The sequence below is a fragment of the Sander lucioperca genome, chromosome 12, assembly GCF_008315115.2.
Source record: "Sander lucioperca isolate FBNREF2018 chromosome 12, SLUC_FBN_1.2, whole genome shotgun sequence".
In the NCBI taxonomy this organism is placed as follows: Eukaryota; Metazoa; Chordata; class Actinopteri; order Perciformes; family Percidae; genus Sander; species Sander lucioperca.
In genome coordinates this window covers 33891824-33907750 of record NC_050184.1, presented here as the reverse complement: position 1 = coordinate 33907750, position 15927 = coordinate 33891824, and the positions used below count along the sequence as shown (strand labels likewise).

The 15927-nt window shown below is 41.6% G+C and overlaps 2 protein-coding genes across 2 annotated transcripts in view; one reads left to right on the top strand and one right to left on the bottom strand.

Moving 5' to 3' along the window:
• Positions 1 to 8474, top strand: part of pink1 (PTEN induced kinase 1) — a 20573-nt gene extending 12099 nt beyond the window's left edge. Inside the window, exons 5-8 of the mRNA XM_031290600.2 lie at positions 5029 to 5192; positions 5286 to 5413; positions 6409 to 6639; positions 7952 to 8474. Coding sequence (XP_031146460.1) covers positions 5029 to 5192; positions 5286 to 5413; positions 6409 to 6639; positions 7952 to 8236 — 808 coding nt within the window. The 3' untranslated portion in view covers positions 8237 to 8474. The remainder of the gene's footprint in view (positions 1 to 5028; positions 5193 to 5285; positions 5414 to 6408; positions 6640 to 7951) is intronic.
• Positions 8475 to 10646: 2172 nt separating this feature from the next.
• LOC116043720 (tubulin alpha chain) lies at positions 10647 to 14848 on the bottom strand. The gene is made up of 4 exons (XM_031290601.2): positions 14648 to 14848; positions 13526 to 13748; positions 12350 to 12498; positions 10647 to 11755 (listed from the first exon to the last, which is right to left on the bottom strand). Exons 1-4 carry the CDS (start codon positions 14648 to 14650, stop codon positions 10775 to 10777), a joined length of 1356 nt encoding a protein of 451 aa, XP_031146461.1. The 5' UTR covers positions 14651 to 14848; the 3' UTR covers positions 10647 to 10774.
• Between the last annotated feature and the right edge of the window lie 1079 nt (positions 14849 to 15927).

The following is a 15927-nucleotide window of genomic DNA, read 5'->3' as shown; positions in this document are numbered from 1 at the left end:
CTGACCAGTGTCTTTTCTCTCGTTGCGATGTGCACCTTTGGATTGTCACAGTCAAATGACTCTCTGATACAAACTGCTGTGAATTTGTGTCAGTATTCATAGTGTGTCGTTATGACAACAACAACAACATGTATTCTTATGTTTTCAATCCAAATGGTTATTGATTCTATTCCATTCTATCTTTGATTCTATTGTTGCTATCATATACCAGTTTGTTTATGTTTGAATATACAGTATGAATGTTATGATTTCTGATGATTCCTAAAATATGGCAAAGAAAGAACACTTTACGAAATATGGAAAGGAAAAAGATGGATGTCTTTACACAAGAGCAGTACACCCAAGTATGCGCCAGTTGGGACGCCATTTTCTGTAACTCCAATAACCATGTGTGCTCAGCAACTACCTAATATTTAAGATGTGCATTTACTACAATAACATATATTTTTTTTTACTTTTATTCAAACTGTCCAATACTTTTCATGTTGGATTTGAAAAGCCGTTTAGCCCCTGCTCATGTTTATCTTGTACATGTTAAAAGTTGTCGTAAAGGAAGTGAAATATGAAGCTATCTCTTTCCCTCGATGCTGCAACAGTGAGAATGTCCCCATTGTGGGAATAAAGGGCTTTTCACACGGGGAGCCACACTTCACCTGCGTAGTCGCGTGGATCCGCGGGATCTCACTCCTCATGTGAAGGACAATTCTCAAACATGTTATGTCACTGAGTGGCATGTTTTCAGTTTTTAGCTATTTCTATTTCTATTCTGTTGTATAATGTTATAGGGTTAGATATGTAAATATGTACATACAGTATATAAATACATTATCTAATGATGTTTTACAGTTTCTTTTGTTTGATCATAATTACTGATAAAATAAGACATTCTATTCTATAGAAAATGCATTTCCTGCGGAAAATGCGTGGGAATGCTGAATAGCTGAATTGCTAAAGCTAAACTGGTTGAATAGCTTAAATCAGTAAGAAGAAGTTGAAGTAGTGAGAAGAGTTGAAAAAGTGGAAATCGTTTTAATACGTATGAATTTCATTAAAAAGTTAAAAGCTTATGCTAAACTGAACTGTTGGCTTTAAAAGTTGAATAATGACAAAAGACGTAGAACATTGTGAGGTCTGAGTATATTTTTTAACTGATAATCACTCACAAATGCAGAAATATGAAACAAATAGTACGAAAAATCTTAAAGCTCAAATGCACTACACTGCTAAAAAATCAGGAAAATTGTTAGAGTTGGAAGCTAAACTGCATTACCCAAGTGAAGAGCTAAAATACATTGTTAGAAAAGCTTGAAGCTGAATTGTAATACTGTCAAAGATGACAGTTGAAATGAATTACCTAAAACGGCTGAAAGAAGAAATACTTTGTATTATTATCAGACACTGCATAGAACGAAAAAGCATCAATCTAGCTGATATGAGATGTGAAATATATTAGGTAAAAAGAATGGGGCTGAACAAAAGCAAAGAGAGGACAGAGAGAAGGAGAGAAGACAGGAGAGAAAGAGAGGAGAGCCAAAATAAAACATGAATAGCTGAATTGTTAAAGCTAAACTGGTTGAATAGCTTAAATCCGTAAGAATAAGTTGAAGTAGTGAGAATAGTTGAAAAAGTGAAATGACACCTTGATCAGGGACACATTGACTGATGTACCCCAGTGGGATTCGAACCAGGATCTCCCACACCAAAGGCATGTGCCCTATCCAGTACACTATCATCTGTATAGATCATGAATGTTCCTTTAGCACTTATAAAGCCTGTCTTTGATCATTAATCACCACACCTGCTAATGAGTGCGAGATGGTGTGAGAGAACCGTTGGTTCTTTATTTAGAACTGTAGGTGAAAGTATGGAGGGGCTGAAAATGTTGGGAGCTGAAGAAAATTTGAAGGATTTGAAGCATGATCTCATTGACTCCAATGTTAAAGAAAAGTGTTAAAAAGCTTAATATTTTAAAAAGTATAAATAGTAGAAAAAAAGTTGAAGAAGTTCCGTCATTAGCTGAAAGAGCTGAACATTTTCAAAGTTGAATGGTTTCAATAGCTCAACGTATGCAGAAGTTACAGAGAGCCAAAAAACGTACGGAAGAGGGAAGAAAAACAAGAAACAAACAGACAGAGACAGACTTAGACAGAGAGAAACAAACAGAGAGACATGGACAGACAGAGAGAGACAGAGACAGGGAGAAACAGACAGAGACAGACAGACAGAGAGAAACAAACAGACAGACAGAGAGACAGAGAGAGACCGAGACAGGGAGAAACAGAAACAGACAGAGACAGACAGACAGAGAGGAACAGACAGACAGAGACAGGGAGAAACAGAGACAGACAGACAGAGAGAGACAGAGACAGAGAGAGAGAGACAGAGACAGACAGAGAGAGACAGAGACAGAGAGACATAGACAGACAGAGAGAGAGACAGAGAGATACAGAGACAGGGAGAAACAGAAACAGACAGAGACAGAGACAGACAGAGAAAGACAGAGAGAGAGAGAGAGACAGAGACAGACAGAGACATACAGAGAGACAGAGAGACATAGACAGACAGAGAGAGAGACAGAGAGATACAGAGACAGGGAGAAACAGAGACAGAGAGAGACAGAGACAGACAGAGAGACAGAGACAGAGAAACAAACAGACAGACAGAGAGACAGAAAGATACAGAGACAGGGAGAAATAGACAGACAGAGACAGGGAGAAAAAGTATAAATAGTAGAAAGAAAATTGAAGAAGTCCCATTATTAGCTGAAAGAGCTGAACATTTTAAAAGTTGAATGGTTTTAATAGCTCAACGTATGCAGAAGTTACAGAGAGCCAAAAAACGTACAGAAGAGGGAATAAGAAGTTTATAAAGAACAGGATAACAATAGTTGGAATGCTGCTGAACAGCATTCCCACTAACTAAATGACTTTTCTCAGATCTAATGGTTGTAGTCGGTCCCTAGTGGCCTTCTTTAGCAAGTTTTGTTTTTAAGCTTTTTGAGTGTTATCATCTGCTCTAGGTTTTTTCAACATTTTAGACACAGATATGGTTACAATAGTCCAAAAGGATGTTAAATTGCATATTTTCTTTATTTAAAACGTAACATTTTCTTGAGGGAGGACCCCTAAACACCCCCGCCAAATATATGCACCTTAGTCTTCCACAAACCAAGGGAAAACACTTCAAGTGCAGTTTGATACTGCTGGAAACTCTCGTTGAGCAGCTTGTGTATCTGTTTACAGCACAACCAAACTCACGCTGATTTAATAAAGAAGTCAGTCAATCATGCCATGAGCAGTTGTGATCTAATTTCATGCTGCACATGGTGCAAGTAGTTTTCCACACAAAACCAGGGCACACTACATTTTATTATCTAACATTTTGCTGTGGCTGCTCCTTCTTGTTCCACTACTCCCTGCAATATTTCTTTCCGCACGAAAGCAGGGCACAGTAAAAAGAATTATCTTACAGCTCGCTGTGGCTGCTCCTTTATGTTCCATTACTCCCTGCAATATTTAAACCGGATCCACTGTAAAAAATACGGAACAATGACAGTTTGTCTTACTTTGAAGATGCATTTTTGATGCACAATGGCTGTCAGCGCCAGCCGTGGTGACAAATACATTGTGTTTTCATGTGACTGCATGCTACACAGTAAGGCTGCCTTGTGTTTTGCCAGTTGAATGCTTTTAGTCTGAGCTTGGAGCAGAAGGAAAGGTTTGGTTAAAATTAGCAGTTCCAGCTCTGATACAGCGTTAGGAGAGAAGTGAGTGTAAAGTGAGTTATACATATCTGTGAGATAAAATTGCAAACAGTAACACATGCTGCATCGTTTCCTGTGACTCCCTCATGCCTGTGAATTGAATCCCATGCGGGAATGGCGGACCCCACCACTTAAAATGTAAACCACTTACAATGGCTAAGCCTAAAACTTAAAGCCACTGAGGGGCTGCTAGACGGGGCTGACAACAAATAATCTATGGCTTATGACTTAGCTGACGCGCTCGCTGTACACCACTCCGTAGTGTTTAGAAATAACACAGTCCAATAGTCCTCGTTGCATTTTATGGATATGTATTGCTCACTAAATGGTTTTCAAAATAAACATGTAAGAATTCATCTGTGTCCATCAAGCTTCATAAACAACATTTCATACACCTTAACATGAGCTACTGTAGCATTGCGGTGTGGTCAAAAACTATTTGTGCTCCTCCATCTAACAACACACCTGTTACCTGACAAAAGGTTCGTACCTAAACATATGACCCAAAGCTCAATAGTGACACCTAGTGGACAATTTGTGTCCTTCACATGCACACGGCAATTTATGCTTCTTCTTGCATTAAATCAACGCCGTGGGTACGTACGTAGGTACATGGAGATATGGAGCCTACACCGTAGCCTGACGTGCACCTTAAAAAATATATTATTACGCGTCGCGGCGACGCACATCGCTTGGCTGTGGTAGCGTTGCATTTCCCCCTACTCATTTCCTGGTTCTCCTTCTCCATAAACAACAGGAAATCAAGGAACTGGGTTAACTTTTCCTGCTACAGATTTCCCACCGTGGTCAGAAAGCACAGGGGAGACACATTGTTTCTCTCACTATGACTCTAGAGTTGCTACTCGCTCCGAAGGGAATCTCCATCACTCTCTCACTCGCTCTCTCACTCACTCCCCACGCACACCTCCAAATGCCTTCCCTGGTATTCTCTTAAAGAGATCGACATACACTCCAACGCACAGGTATAAACTTCAGGCCACTTAGGTAGACTATGGCAAAAGCTCTGCGTGGAGCCTCCGCAGAAGCATAAATCCCGCTTTCCACCACTATATAGAGAGGTAATGACAGAATGTACATACATTGAATGACTACTGCTGAAAAAAACTCAGACCATACATAGTATCACAAGGTGGCTTTGATTTTATGAAAAACTTAAGGATTGCAACTTTAAAAGAGGTGTATACGAGAAAACTTCCGGCGTCGAGTGGAGTATGACTAACATGGTGTCTTCTTCTGTGCTACAGCTACCCCGGCACGCTGCGACAGTACCTGGAAATGTCCACACCAGGCCGCAGGCAGGGCTCTCTGATGGTGCTACAGCTCCTGGAGGGGGTTGACCACCTGTGCAGACAGGGTGTTGCTCACAGGGATCTCAAATCGGACAACGTGCTGTTGGAGTTTGACTCAGGTCAGAGAGATATATAGTCAGCAAGGTAACAATTCAGACATTTGATTACATCAGTTCACTGTTAACATTACAATTGATTTTGCTTTCATGCAGATGGTTGTCCTCGTTTAGTGATTACTGACTTTGGCTGCTGCTTGGCTCAGAGTGACTGTAAGCTACAGCTGCCCTTCAACAGCATGTGGGTCAACAGAGGAGGGAATGCCTCCCTAATGGCCCCTGAGGTAGGCTTAAGCAGCTCTTTATTGTTATTAAGTAAAAGAAGAATGGCCAACCGTTATTGATCCCCGTACAACAAAATGGTAATGGTTATAAAGAAGCACAGCACTATCAGACATACAAAAGGCTATGTTTTTTTAAAGGGATGTGTGCAAGAATCATTGTGTATATATACAATGCAGTACAGTACACATTTACACAAACAGGAGTTTGACACACCAAGACAAAACATTTAGTTTAAAGCAAACACTTGTACAATTAGGCCAGTAGCAATTATTACATAGTTGCCTATTCGCAATATTTTTACGTGATTGCGATTTCTTTGTTTAACCGCAATTAATTCCTAACGTTGGCTGGTCCTAAGGCGTATGGCTGTTGATGGTAATTGTTGATTTTGTTTGCCAAATTGTAAGTGATTATTGTTGACTGTTGAGCTAAAGCTATGCTTTTTGTTAGTTGTTGGCACTTGGTCCCTATACACTTGTCCCTATACAAAAATGACAAGCAGGGGATACAGTTATTAATTAAAACATAAGTACAGAAGCAGTGATGACTATTTTGCCACATAGTTTGCCAATAGTGATGACTATTTTTTGTACTCCTAATTTAATTGAATCTATATGTTTTTTTATAATGGTCAATGCTTTGTTTTTTTAATTGATGAGCATACATGTTTTATGATAATAGAGGCGTGGTTTACTTCATAGCTGTGTTATCTGGGTCACATAACAGTGATATAACCAAAAGATGTATCCTGGTATTCATTCAAAACTTTAATTTGTTTGAAAAAGTCATGAATGAATATTTTTATATTTGACTGAAATAGACAATTATATTGTTCATTGAAATTATTTGTGAGACAATTAATTGTACAGCAAAATTTGGAATTGTTACAGCTCTATGTACAATAATACAAGTCACCACAGTTAACCATAATATTACTTTTCTTAAATAACCCCACGTTTAATCACTCTCATTCCCATGATGTGTCTGCCTAAAGGTGGCCACTGCAGTTCCAGGATGGGGTGTGGTGATCGACTACAGCAAGGCGGATGCCTGGGCAGTGGGTGCCATCTCCTATGAGATATTCGGCCAGCCTAACCCATTCTATCGAGCAGTGGGACTGGAGAGCAGGAGTTACCAGGAGAAGCAGCTTCCTCCTCTGCCCTCCGGCATTCCAGCTGATGTGCAGTTAGTGATCCAGTTACTCCTCAGGAGGAACCCAAGCAAGGTATAGCGGGGGCTGTGCACATTTGATGATTGCTCACTTGTTCTGTCTTGTGGAAGTCTACCAGCAGTCTGGTAATATTAACCAGGGGTTGATGGATAGACTGTATGGGCCCTGTTTTAACGATCTAAGCGCACGGTGTGAAGCACATGGCGCAGGTGCGTTTAGGGCGTGTCCAGATCCACTTTTGTTAGTTTGACGGCAGAAAAAAGGGTCCGTGCGCCAGGCGCATGGTTCAAAAGGGTTGTACTTAGTGTCTTCATTAATTAATTAATAAGACACTAAGTACATTAATAAGAGTGTCATCTCCCATTCCCTTTAAAAGCCAGGCACGTTTGTACCTTGGCGTATTGCTATTATGATGGCGGATTTCCACCGTAATATTTTTATTTGTAATCTTTTGCATGTTTGTGTGCTACTGCGCTTACCTGTGTGTGGTTGTAACAAGCATAGTGTGAGCGCTGTGCACAAGCCTAGGCGCATTTTACTAATACGCTGTTAAAATAACAATGAAATGCTGCGCTATTGATTTTAGACCAGGTTTTTGTTGGTCAATGGCACGATCACTTCCCGCTGCCTCAAGATAGCAATACGCCACGAATTCACCTGAACACACCTCCCTGTAAGACCAGCACAACTATGGGTGCAAAGATGGGCGCAGGTGCATTTTCTATTAAAACGACGTGAGCGTTGGACGGGAAATTGACAACTGCGTCGGTCTTAAACTAGCAAATACACTTACGTCAGGCTTTGTGCTGCGCCGGGTGCAAGATAGGGCCCTATAAGTGAAGCCAAAACATCTGGTTCGCCCCCTGGTGGCTGGCTGCTGTATAGGTCATAAACCCCACCCCCTCCACGTAAGCAGATGGGACTCTGACCAAAACAAAAAATCCTGTCTAGTACACGTCAAACGTTCCTGAACATGGTTTCTGTCATTTTAAGGTAGTTGTTATCAAGCTGATGTTTGTTCAAGTGTTCATTTTTCAGATAAGTTTGGTTTGAATGAGTTATATGATTCTATAAAACGGGGTGAAACTTCTTGATTGACAGCTGTGATTGACTCGCAATTGGTCAGGCGGGTGTATAGGTGGGACTTTGATACCGCGGCTCCATCGACCGATCACTACTGCGCAGACTCTGCCTCCAAATTACAAGATGGCGGCGCGCATATCCAGGATATTTTGGCTTCACTTTTGTACAGTGGGAGGAAGTTCATCCATCTTATTTTTTTTTTTTTACAGTCTATGATATTAACACTAAACCAACTCTTTGATACTACTCTTTAATACTCTTATATGTTGTTATTACTCTGCAGCGCCCCAGTGCCCGTGTGGCAGCTAACATGCTACATCTTAGCCTCTGGGGGCGGAAGGCCCTGGCCAACCAGGACAGCGTTGGCTTGAGGAAGGTGGCTGATTGGCTGCTGTGCCAGTCTGCTGTGGTTCTCCTGAAGGGCTGTAGTGGACTCAGGGGGAACATGGTGGAGGCGGAGCTTCAGAGGAGCTTCCTGTCTAACCTGGACCTGGAGGACCTGCGCACCGCTGTGGGCTTCCTACTGTACGGGCGAGAGCAGCGTCAGGCCTGCGTTCTGTCTGCATAGATCCGCTCTCACTTATTCAGACAGATAGCTTAAGTTTGATATGGATAGACTGGGAGCCTTGCGTGGATTTTCAGTTAGACATTTTTTGTTGTAATCTTTATAGTCTTGGCCTTTTTAAATCCAATGGCTATTAAGGCAAACTTCACTGACACTGTACTCTTACGCTGTTGTACGTCATCTGTGACTGTCAGTGTATTCCAGCAGTTATTGTGAATTATCAAATGGTGTAATTCACCCCTAAAATAGTGCTGTCTATTGCTGCTAAAATTCCTGATCTGCATTTCGCAGCATGTGTTGTCACAAACTCAGCATCACCACAGCATCAGCAGGAGTTAAATCAAAGTGCTACTAGTGCCCCTTTATGCAAAATGCAGCAGGTCTTGTGGGTGCATGGCATCACAGACTATACAGGCTACTGTTGGTGGAGAAAAGACCTTGGTATCTCTGTGTTTTCTAGGATTAAGTTCTCCCTAAATGAGTGTTGTTTGTCAGCAACAAACTACTAAATTTGCCCAGAAATGCAAGGTACCAATGGCTGCTGGTATTTGTTTATAAGAATTTTACTTTTACAAGTTCTGATGCACTTTAGATATTTGCTAAGAAAGACCCCAGAAAGACCTGTGTGTTTGATTAATGTTGGTCTGCGTAGACGTTTTTGACTGATAAAGATGAAGGCCAATGCAGGTAATTTTGCCTTATGGCCCTGACACATCAACCCGATTTTCGCCGGCCGTCGAACAGTCTGGCGAAGTCAGTGATTCGAATCTGTTCAGTGTGTTCCGTGCCATCGTCAGCCGGAGGAGCCTTCGGCCTTCATTTTTGCCGACCTGACATGCTGGGTTTGGACTCAATGACCAATCTGATTGATGCATGGCCTATTTCTCGCTTAAAATGTTTCAGAAACACGTTTTGGTGAACTATCTTAGTAAAATATGAGATCATATTCCGAACGAAGCCGCCATTATGCCCGGTTGTAAAATCCGCGAGCAGCCAGATCCACGTGATGCATTCGTCCAAACAGCTGCCGGTTTTCATTTTTTAGGCGACAATACAGATTAGCGCCGCCCGCTGTCATGGAGACGTATTATGTCTCGCGCACGCGCAGAACGTACTCTCAAGTTGCCGTCGCTTCGGTGTGTTCCGAGGCACTTTTTTGACCAACTCCTTTCTGCTGACGGTCGGCCGTCGGGTTGGTGTGTCAGACCCTTTAGAGTGAAAAGTGCATACTGCACTTGTCAGACCTTACTGCGTAGGGTGACATTATGTTTTACATGTTCACAGGTAACATGCAGCCTTAGTTCGCCCTTCAAACTGTTGGGTGTCTGTGTAAGGGTGTGAGCCAAACAATCACTTATTCCCCCATTCTGCACATCGTAATGCATGAAAAATCCTCCCCAACATGTTACTACAGAGTTATCACAATGATGATGGTAGATGGCACGGATCATGCAGTTTATTGACCGACCTTAATGATGTGTTTGTTTTGTTTTTGTTCCTGTGGTTTGCACTTTAAGTCTATGTTTGCACTTGCTCAGAGCCATTGTTATGGCTTGTTATGGTTACCGGTGTTTGTGGCCAGCTTATCTATAATATCTATTATATTCTGGTAAATTATAAAAAAAATAAAAAAAATATGATTTGAATAGGGATTTCACACTTTACTATGATCTGTTCTCAAAACTAGTCACAGTAAGCCTACAATTTTGGCTTCATAACATTATTAAATATCATAAGCATGTGGACAGTAGGGGATGCAAGATATAGAGTGTACATTTTAATACTAAAGATGGTGAGAAATATTTTAGATATATGTAGATTTTTCTGCTGTTTCACAATAAAAGTCTGAAAAGAAGCACGAATGCATTGTGTCAGTCATTCCTCTTGTTTATTTAACCACCTCTTGTTTCTAAGTTTACATCTCTGCAAGTTAAGTGAATTTAGATTAATTTGTTAAGTTAGTAAAGATAGTGGCATACACATTGAGATGATTGGGGGGGGGGCACTGGTAATCACTGTTAGGTTTCCCTTCTGACAGAGATGTTACTACAGTTAGTACTGTTACTGTTAGTATTGGTACTGCTAAGGAGCTGTGCATTGTCGCTGTCAAAAATAAAAAAAATAATAAAATAATTGGGAAGCCATAGCTCAAATATGCTGACCAGTTTAAAAATATAGCACATATTAAGTAGAGCTCAAACACTGTGTATATTCTGCAAAACCTGACATGTAATGTACAGTGTTTTTTCTGCGCATCTATTTCTCAAACATATCTACAATTTCATCTGATGACATCCGAAGGTATAGGATTTAGTATTTAAAGATTATAAAATGACAAATCACCTGCAACTTATAGTTTATTTGTCAGTATTAACACACAAAAAAAGAAATTTCAATAAATAACACAAACAACTTCACATTACAGGAATTTTATTTAGGACAGAGCCAGACTTAATGACTTTAACTCTGAACATAACAAAGCTGGTAATGAATAGACAAACTGTTCTGTGCTTATGTTTAACTGGTGCTTTTATGTTCCTTTTAATATTCCTCTCCTTCCTCCTCGCCCTCACCCTCAATAGAGTCGACTCCAACCTCCTCGTAATCCTTCTCCAGAGCTGCCATGTCCTCTCTGGCCTCGGAGAACTCTCCCTCCTCCATCCCCTCGCCCACATACCAGTGGACAAAGGCACGCTTTGCGTACATCAGATCAAACTTGTGGTCAAGCCGAGCCCAGGCCTCTGCAATAGCAGTGGTGTTGCTCAGCATGCACACAGCCCTCTGGACCTTGGCCAGGTCTCCACCAGGAACTACAGTGGGCGGCTGGTAGTTGATGCCCACCTTGAAACCAGTGGGGCACCAGTCCACAAACTGGATGGAGCGCTTGGTTTTAATGGTGGCGATGGCCGCATTCACATCTTTGGGCACCACATCGCCACGGAACAGCAGGCAGCAAGCCATGTATTTGCCGTGGCGAGGGTCACATTTCACCATCTGATTGGCTGGCTCGAAGCAGGCGTTGGTGATTTCTGACACCGAGAGCTGCTCATGGTAAGCCTTCTCAGCAGAGATGACAGGGGCATAGGTGGCCAGAGGGAAGTGGATACGGGGATATGGCACCAAGTTGGTCTGGAACTCTGTCAGATCGACATTGAGGGCACCGTCGAAACGGAGGGAGGCAGTGATGGAGGACACTATCTGACTGATCAACCTGTTCAGGTTGGTGTAAGTGGGACGCTCAATATCGAGGTTCCTGCGGCAGATATCGTAGATGGCCTCGTTGTCCACCATGAAGGCACAGTCAGAGTGCTCCAGGGTGGTGTGGGTGGTCAGGATGGCGTTGTAGGGCTCCACCACAGCCGTGGACACCTGGGGAGCTGGGTAGATGGAGAACTCCAGCTTGGACTTCTTGCCGTAGTCGACAGACAGGCGCTCCATCAGCAGGGAGGTGAAACCAGAGCCGGTGCCACCTCCGAAGCTGTGGAAAACCAGAAAGCCCTGAAGGCCTGTGCACTGGTCAGCCTGAGGACAGAGAGGGAGAGGCAGTGGTCACATGATACAGTGTTCTCCCTATGTTTGTGGAAGTCTTAGATGCACGTATTTGGCGGTGGGTTTAAGGGTCCTCCCTCAAGAAAATGTTACGTTTTTAAATAACCATATTTAAAAATGTTATTATTATTATTATATTTAAAAATATTACCATATCCGCATCTAAAACGTTGGAAAAGCTAGAGCAGATAATAATTGTAATAATAATAATAATTGCTCTGAAGTGGAATTCAAAAAGATCAACTGGAAAAGTATTAAGGGAAATTTCACAGTTCAAGGTGTTTTCACTGTTGATTCATTTAATTGTTTCACTGTTGTGATTTTAATTTTGCCCAAAATGATTGTGATTATGATTTTTTCCATAATCAAGCAGCCCTAGACCAACTACAATCATTAGATCTGAGAAACGTCACTTAGTTAGTTTTGATGATCACTTAGGTGGTCCCCAAAACGACTTGGGGTGCTGCACCTTAGCCTTATAATGGCAGGGGAAACCCCTGTGATATACTTGTCATTTAATTTAAATAAATATATAGGAATAAATCCCTCCTGATATTAGTTACCCACCAGTTTGCGGATCCTGTCCAGCACCAGGTCGATGATCTCTTTGCCGATGGTGTAGTGTCCACGGGCGTAGTTGTTGGCGGCATCCTCCTTGCCGGTGATCAGCTGCTCAGGGTGGAATAGCTGGCGGTAGGTCCCAGTGCGCACCTCATCTAAAAACACACATCCAATCACAAATTAATTGAGGGTTTGACTCAATTAAGTAAAGACCCCAACTATGATATCTATTAGGGCTGCACGATATGAGGAAAATATGCGATATGCGATCATTTGATGAATATTGCAATAAAGATATTACTTGCGGTAAATAAACAGATACTAAAGTGTACTCAGTTCTGCATCCTGCTGCTTTCAGTATTCGGCTAAAATACAACAAATTGCTTGTTAAATTTAAAACAAATGAAAGGAAATCATTTCCAACATTCTTTTATTGAACAAATTGCATTGAATTGAACACAATAGGCAGCACTAAAAAGCGAATGACAGTTACATTTTAAACTGTAGTTTTCTGCTGATATTTTCTTTCAACTAACACAAAAAATGTGTAAGTGTCTTTTGCGATATGTCGCAGCCTTTCGCGATGTGTTTATTGCGATAGTTGATATCGCCGTGATGATAAAAAAAAAAAAAACGATATATTGTGCACTGGGGCGGGGCTAGAAGAGGGACACGGGGTGGCGCTGGCTCCCCCTGAAATATGATTGTCCCTCCCTGCCCCCCCCCCCAATCCACAGGGCTAGAGTGATGTCAATCGGACAATAATGATTTCCATTGGATCAGAGTACTGTCACTTGGCTGCCTGTTCTGCCAATTTTCCCAGCCCTTGTCACATGACCAATTCACGTTTCCATGACGACTATCCAAATTCTGATTCCATGGAACCAGCACTGGAATTGTTTGTTTTTTTTAAAAAGTGGCAGACTGAGCCTATAGAAAATGTGTATTGTATTTGGATATACAATTGTTTAAAATGAAAACAAGTGAAACTAATAATGAATGTGTTGTTTTATTTAGCAGAAACGGTACATAATATTTCATCCTATCCAATATTTCTAAATTTCTAGGCAGATTTTCTATGCTGTATTCTGATAAAATGCCCCCCAGGACCCCCCAATTAAAAAAATCCTGCAATCGCCCCTGATTGTGCATACCTAATATCTATATGTAATGAGAGTTTACCGATGACAGTGGGCTCCAGATCCACAAAAACAGCCCTGGGGACGTGCTTTCCAGCTCCAGTCTCACTGAAGAAGGTGTTGAAGGAATCGTCTCCTCCTCCGATGGCTTTGTCACTGGGCATCTGCCCGTCCGGCTGGATCCCATGTTCCAGGCAGTAAAGCTCCCAGCAGGCGTTGCCAATCTGGACTCCGGCCTGACCGACATGGATGGAGATACACTCACGCTGGGGTGGGGGGGGGGGGGGGGGGGGGGGGGGAAGATTTGGATTAAATAATGTTAAATCATTGCAGTGTTGACAAAGGAAACCACAACCACTGCTGATAATTAAAATGGAGGATTTCTGAGAGAGCACCTTTAAATGGATGCTACAGATCAGCACAAAATAGGCCTACTTTGAATAATTATTCTCTCCTTGCATGAAAACCTTTTTTATTGTTACACCAGTCTCTTATCAATGATATCATGTCTGACTGAGGTTCAGTCTATCATTCATTTTACACGAATCTATCCGTTTTCTGCTGCGACAAAAGACTGTCTACTGCGCATAGGATTAGCTACTGTAGGGAGAGGATTATCTAGGTCAGACACGATGCAGAGCTGTCTCTTTAAAAAGCCACATTCTCACTGACATCATGTGCCATTCTTCATTTCTATTTCATTTTATTTCATTCTAGTATATATCAAATAGAGATAGGCTACACACAAAGACATGAAAGAGATGTATCATTTCACATAAAATTATCTTCAGAACAAAGAGCACTGAATGGATGTAACATAAATGTATGCTTAGCCTATATAAAAGCTGTTATATAAAATGGCCAGAAAACCGGGGTACAAGCGTTGATGTGCAACCAAGTGGTCAAGCAGATCTAAGATGATTCAGAATAGTAATGTTGGAAAAGGATTAAGGCGTGTGTCGTTAATATTGCCAATGAAACGATTTCTATGGGCTGCAGAATATGGCGAGACAACAAAGGGCAAAATCGGAGAAATCTCACAGACGACCTATTTTCCTCCCCATCCGTTTCAATAGGCTATAGGGTAGGCCTATAGCCTACTACCATCGATAAACAATAAATATGGGAATAACATGTTAGAAATGGCATTCAAAACCGCACTTACCATGATGGCTTGTCGCTATTATGCAATGTAATGAGACAAGTCTGGAGAGTGTTTGCGTCTGAGGTGTGCGGGGTCTGAAGCGGATCTGCTGATGCTGATGTACCGAACTAGCTCTGCCTCTTGAGGAGGACAGGTGAAGTGCGCACATTAAACCCTCCTCCGTTTGCCGCAACTTTCGCAAATGAGCGTTTCCTAGGATGGCGAAGGTTGACCCGCCCTACTCTGTCTCTGATTGGCTAATAATCGTTGTCTTCGTTGGGTGGATTTGGTTAGGTTTAGGCATGAGGAGTGGGATTGGTTAGGGTTGGGTGAGAATACAAGGGTATGCCAATCAGAGGCACAGTAGGGAGGGACATGCCTTCGCCATCCGAAAAAAATGATAATTCGCGAACAAAAGCGGCAAATGTCTACATCAGAGACGGTTTAGAATTTAGACAAAGAGGTTAGATTTAGAGAATATTCGCGTATATCTATGTTTGTAACCATAGACTGTAAAAAATAAACCGTAGCTTAGCTTGCAACTTAAGGGTCGGACACACAGATAGGAAATGTGTGTCCGTCGCTCAGACTTTGTGAAACCTTAATGTTAAAAATATTCCTCCACAAATTTGAATTATAGGCTACATGCACAAAATAATACTACAGCTACACAAACGTTTTACACACTTTTAAACATGCACAACATTGTACAGCTGTAAAACAATTTTACACAAGTGAAAATTATATCTGTGTGCACAAAACGTTTCACACAATTTTACAGCGTAACATCGTTTGACAAGCTTAAAATATGGGGTTCCGTTTGTGCCAAAATTAAGTCGACATGCTAACTGCCTGTCTATGTGTCGTCGTCCATGTCTATATGTGTCTGCTTACTGTCTATGTCTATGTCTGTCTGTCAATTGCTCACATGACTCAACTTTTGTCTGTGTCAACTCAACTTGCACACTTCTACTTGTCACTCACTTCCGTTGTCGCTTATTTTGTGTTGTGGCTTTTGTATTTGTGTTGTAGATTTTGCATTTGTGTTGTAGCTTTTGCATTTGTGTTGTAGCTTTTGCATTTGTGTTGTAGCTTTTGCATTTGTGTTGTAGCTTTTGTATTTGTGTTTAAGCTTTTGTGTTTGTGTTATGGCTTTTGTATTTGTGTTGAACCGTGGCAACTGTGCATGATCAGTTAGTGTCCACTAAAAGTTCTGTTTTTGCCGCTGACAGGCTCAGATTATTATTCTAACTCCTAATTTCCACTGGTTGCGGAACGGCTCCGCTGCAGAACGGCTCCGT

Coding starts and splice junctions, on each gene's coding strand:
- LOC116043720 (XM_031290601.2), bottom strand. Junction 12,499..13,525: donor TCTGGAGCCCACTGTCATCG/GTAAACTCTCAT, acceptor GTGTGTTTTTAG/ATGAGGTGCGCACTGGGACC. Junction 11,756..12,349: donor TGGACAGGATCCGCAAACTG/GTGGGTAACTAA, acceptor CTCTGTCCTCAG/GCTGACCAGTGCACAGGCCT.